The sequence below is a fragment of the Beauveria bassiana genome (genome assembly GCF_000280675.1).
Source record: "Beauveria bassiana ARSEF 2860 unplaced genomic scaffold BBA_S00145, whole genome shotgun sequence".
Classification (NCBI taxonomy): Eukaryota; Fungi; Ascomycota; class Sordariomycetes; order Hypocreales; family Cordycipitaceae; genus Beauveria; species Beauveria bassiana.
In genome coordinates, this window is record NW_007930980.1 from 1 (window position 1) to 5,151 (window position 5,151).

Genomic DNA, 5,151 nt, shown 5'->3' on the forward strand with positions numbered 1-5,151 from the left:
TTATTTATGTGACTTGCTTATTAACTACGTTAGCTATTTCTTAGAATTAAATTATTAATATTAAAGTTACTAAATTCTATAGGCTTAGCTGTGAGTATATAGTAGCTATGATACTATCTAGCACCTAACTCGAAGAGTAGGTGTGTGGCACGTGTACCTAACTAAATACCATTATGAATAGCAGTTGGACACCTTGGTCATGTGACCCAGCACGTGATGGCCGGCCGACTCCACTGTTTAGCTCAGTTCATTACATTCAGCGAATCTAGGACTGGATCAGATGTCAGCAGAGACAATTGAGCACGATTGAGAAGTCATAGCCAACCATTCTTGCATCAATTATCATACCGCAAGAATGGTTTCATCGGTGATTGCGGCGCGCTCTGCGCGAACCATCGTCCCCAATGCCGCTCCGAAGCGTCTCCTTTCCGACATCGCTATTACTAGGACTGGCAAGCCAATCATTCGCACCGAGGGTGGAAGGTAAGCGAGCAAGGTCAATTGAACATTCACCACTGCGGCTAACATTATCCACTCAATAGATCATCTCTTGGAGGTTCGCCGATTTTCCTCTCGCAATATCGAGGGCAGGACTGATAGATACTACACAGGTCACACTGCAACAGTCTTCGGCGCAACCGGCCAACTCGGTCGATACATCGTGAACAGACTCGGTATGGCAGCCTGCTTGGGCTGAGAATTGTGTATAAAGTAGAGCTAATAATATCAGCTCGACAAGGGTGTACTGTCGTCATTCCCTTCCGAGAGGAGATGGCGAAGCGCCACCTCAAAGTGACTGGAGACCTCGGTCGGGTTGTGTTTATCGTAAGAACCTCGTGATTGTGTGCTGCTAGGCTACATGACTGATTTACGTGTTAGGAATACGATCTCCGCAACATAGCTTCTATCGAGGCTAGCGTGCGGCACTCTGATGTCGTCTACAACCTCACTGGCCGCGACTATCCGACGAAGTGGGCTCTATCGTCTCTCCGAATATTATATAGCGCTAATGTTTTCAGAAACTTCTCGCTGGCCGACCTCCATGTTGAAGGAACTCAACGCATTGTCGATGCTGTCGCCAGGTATGATGTCGACCGGTATATCCATGTCTCCTCGCACAACGCCAACTCCGAGTCGGCATCTGAATTCTTTGCTACAAAGGTGCGCTACTAGCGAGCTTATAAAGAATCAATACTAAACTTTTTCAGGGACGTGGCGAGGAAGTTGCCCGAAGCATATTTCCAGAAACTACCATCGTTCGCCCTGCTCCAATATTCGGTTTCGAGGATAGTTTGCTTCTGAAGCTAGCTTCCGTGCTGAACTTATTTACAGCGAATAACATGCGAGAGAAGTTTTGGCCTGTTCACGTAAGTTGGAACTACCTTGTCCAGGTCAGCAAGCTAACTTGAGTAGTCAATTGATGTTGGCGCTGGTTTGGAAAAGATGCTGTACGACGACTCTACTGCGGGCCAGACTTTCGAGTTGTACGGTCCCAAGCAATACAGCATGGCGCAGATAGCCGAAATGGTCGACAAAGAAATTTTCAAGCAAAGAAGACACATCAATATTCCAAAGGCTATACTTAAGCCCGTTGCAGGTGTACTTAACAAGGCTCTTTGGTGGCACACTTTGTCGGCCGATGAGGTGGAGCGTGAATTCATTGACCAAGTCATCGATCCCGAAGCCAGGACATTCAAGGATCTCGGCATTGAGCCCGGTGATATCGCCAACTTCACCTATCATTACTTGGTAAATTTTCTTTTGGCTAGTAGCCTTCTTCCTGACCATGTACTAACTTCAGATTTAGCAAGGATTCCGTAGTCAGAACTATTATGATCTGCCACCAGCTACGGAGAAGGAGAAGCGTGAGGACAAGAAGTACATACATGTCTTGGATGAGTTGTAAACTTGACGGCTTCCTTGACGGCTTCCATCTGTATATATAGCGCTGTGTTCTAAAAGAGCTGGGAGCCCAGCGGCATACAGTCAATTCTATATCCTTTTATTTTCCGAGATCCTTGGTTTTGGGGGGGATTTGGTTCTTGTACATGTATAGTAACCCATATCACGCTCAGAAGCATCGCTTTGTTGAGGTGGCCTCTTTCAGACTAGACAGGACTAGAAGCAGACCGCGAGCGTAGTCAGCTGCGACGGAAGTTCAGATAGTGATCTGCAGGGTTCATTCATGTCTCGCAGAATTGCAAGCTCTGCATCTTAAGCGGCAGTGCCATACGAAGGGGGCCACATTCGAATATGGGATCAATGTTGTATTACAACAAATATGAAACGCGTCGATCGATAACGCCAATACGCATCTTCATGTGTGCCGCAACCGTGGCGCTATAGCAACCCTTGATTTAAGCTACATCGTCTGACTCTCTGCAGCTACAGGCTCAGGCAGATTTTCGGCAAGCTGTTAGCAATGACATCCTATGCCAGAGATCGAATGATATAGAAAAGAAGATATGCCTGGGCACCAAGAACATCGGATAGGCTTGCGAGCTCGACCTTATGGTCGTTAAATTTGAACCACTGAGAAGGGAAAGTCAACAAGCATCAAGATGTATGAATGTAAAGCCAAACTGACCTGATCGCCTACGCGGCAGTACGAAGTATAATGCCCCGTTTCAAGCTCTCCAACATGAACAACCACGCTGAGAAGGTCGTACACACATGATCGTTGCAATTCCATGTTTTCTCGGCTGTCACGACTACGAACCCGATTTGTGTATGGGAGCATGTTAAGTTGTAAGGGAAAGTGCACTGGCACATCAACCTTGGAGGCGGCATGATCGTGCCGCCCCTGCTTGTACTCGAATCGCTAAGGTGAGAAAACTTAGAATATAACGATACATTGAGGTTGGACTGGAGTACGCTTACCTTGAGTTGTATCGATAGCACATTTGGTAGACGCTTGACGCTTGTGTAGCGTCTCGCTTGCTGCGTTGAAGCACAATTATGGCATCGATACTCACACTTATCTGACTTGATGTATTCCTCATCAAGACAGTCCGCTAGACTCAAATTGGAAGATTTCTGTCCTGATTTCTTGTTTCTTCTTTGTGCAAGGCTGTCGAGTCCCACACTTAAGTCCAGGAAGGACTGTACTGTGTTGCTAGAGCTGTTACAGTTTTGGCACGTTGTCGTCGTTTGCATTTTTCCGTAAAATGTCTGGTGAATAATGCAATTACAGCTGTGTTCGCTTCCAATCTCGGGTTTCTTGCCGTCGCCATTGCGTTCATGCAAATCCTCGGCCAGAAATTGAAAAAATTCATGGGCGTCTTGCTCTTTGGTTGTCACCAGATTTTCAAACGCTTTCTTCTCCGATATCCAGAAACCAGACAGAATATTCGCAGCTGTATACCCATTGGTATTCTCCAGTGCATAGAAATCCTGAAACATGTCATCCATAGCACAGCTCAAGCAGTGAGGCACGTTGCACTCATTGCTTTGATGCCCGTCGCTGAGGTAGAAGTTCCGTAGAAGAGGGTTGTGTAGGAAGCTCTGCAGAACAACATTCTGGTAGCATGTTGCCCCTGCATTGTATATACCTCGAAGGCCATCCGCACGACAAGACGCAAGAGTCGTATTAGAAGAAATGTATCTCGGGTCGTCCTTGATTGAGTCTGTAAAAAGCTCATCGTGTTTCCTTTTGCGGCCTTCGAGGTTGTTAACTTTGCTTAAACTGACTGAAATCGAAGCAAAGAAGGATTCTTACCAGAGAAAGAACCTGTACCAATTTTACGCAAACGAAGTTCTTCAAGGGTAGGGTCCCAAACCAAATCATCGCAGATTTGGCAGTACAATGCTCCATTTCTCGAGTCAACATCTATCAGAGTCAGCCAAGGGACATCGGATGTTCTGAGCGTGATGTTTACAAAATCTATGTGACTTTTTGTTTCCATGCCCCAATCTGTCTTCCTCGGAAACTGTAGTTGGGCACTGAAGACATAGGAAATTGGACGTCAATGTAGTGATCGGTCGTCCTTCTTTATTTGTGGAAGTCTGCGGTACAATCGGGTTCGTATCGAATATCCCACGCAGAATCATTTTGTAGTGAGCTATCGAACTGTTGATGACTTCTTGACCTTGTGAAAGGAGCAGCTGAACGTGTTCTAGTAAGCAGAGTTAGCCATCCATTCATGGTGGAACCGGATCTCTAGCATACCGCATCCAAACATAGGTGACGCTGGTGTGGGCGACTTCACACGAGCATTTCGTGGAGAAGCCGGAGTAACTGGTCGGCTAGGCATGGTGTCCAACTTTGCTGACCTCACATCGATCGCGTGCGACGTGTCACCAAGTCGGAGGTTGTTTTAGGACACAACAAGCTGTATTTCCGTTGAAATGGTCTTGCTCCGTACTTCAACGCTGTTCGATCGCTCAATGGAACAGTAGGCGGTGTTCTGTCGAATGCGAGCAGATAGGGTCGCTTCCCACGATCGTGAATAGGGATACCTGCGGCACAGTGGGCTCCTATGACTAGTACCGGCGCCTAAAGCTCGATGCTTGTGTTTCCGGTTCCAACGCGAAGGTACATTCGGAAGCGTCCGAACACTGCAGTAGCATCCAAATTCTGCCTCGCGTTGACTTATCTGTTTGGGAGGGTCAGGCAGCACGTTGCTGGCTGTGACATGTAACTACCTATGCTTTTGAAGCCATTGAGCTCATCAGGAGCAGCCTGCAGGTAGTTCCTTATCGATTACGGTGAGTGCGGAACCGGATAATATGTTAAAAGTCGGGCAAGAGGTGCTAAATATAACGATAGCTTATCCCTAATCTATAGTTAGTCTATTTCATAGGAAGTAAGTTAAGTTTAAGTACTATAAGGTAATAATAAGTAATATTTTTATATAAGAAATTATTAAAAGTAAAACTTCTAAAATTAATTACTTAGAATTATTTAAATGAATTAATATAAATCTAAACTATTTAGTTATAAAAATACTTTTTTTTAAATATTTTTTTTATTTTTTTATTATAAACTTAAATTAATAAACTTTATTTTTAATTTTTTAAATTCTTTTTTAAAAATTAATAACTTAATATTTTAAGTCTTTAATTTTAAAAAAGTTATATAATTTCTTTATTTTTTTTTAAATATTAATATATTAAAGTTTAGTTTATTTTTACTTAGTTTTATATATATAT

At 44.2% G+C, this 5,151-nt stretch overlaps 2 protein-coding genes across 2 annotated transcripts; one reads left to right on the forward strand and one right to left on the reverse strand.

Annotated features, from left to right (window-relative positions):
• Positions 1-355: 355 nt before the first annotated feature.
• Positions 356-1,906, forward strand: BBA_10344 (NADH-ubiquinone oxidoreductase 40 kDa subunit; the record flags this gene model as incomplete). The annotated part of the gene is made up of 9 exons (XM_008605441.1): positions 356-483; positions 543-556; positions 612-674; positions 731-825; positions 880-971; positions 1,020-1,161; positions 1,209-1,367; positions 1,444-1,749; positions 1,808-1,906. 9 exons carry the CDS (start codon positions 356-358, stop codon positions 1,904-1,906), a joined length of 1,098 nt encoding a protein of 365 aa, XP_008603663.1.
• A 524-nt stretch (positions 1,907-2,430) lies between these two features.
• On the reverse strand, positions 2,431-4,253 carry BBA_10345 (ubiquitin carboxyl-terminal hydrolase; the record flags this gene model as incomplete). The annotated part of the gene is made up of 8 exons (XM_008605442.1): positions 2,431-2,532; positions 2,588-2,821; positions 2,881-2,936; positions 2,976-3,107; positions 3,192-3,659; positions 3,719-3,829; positions 4,041-4,115; positions 4,169-4,253. The coding sequence occupies 8 exons, from the start codon at positions 4,251-4,253 to the stop codon at positions 2,431-2,433; spliced, it is 1,263 nt and encodes a 420-aa protein (XP_008603664.1).
• Between the last annotated feature and the right edge of the window lie 898 nt (positions 4,254-5,151).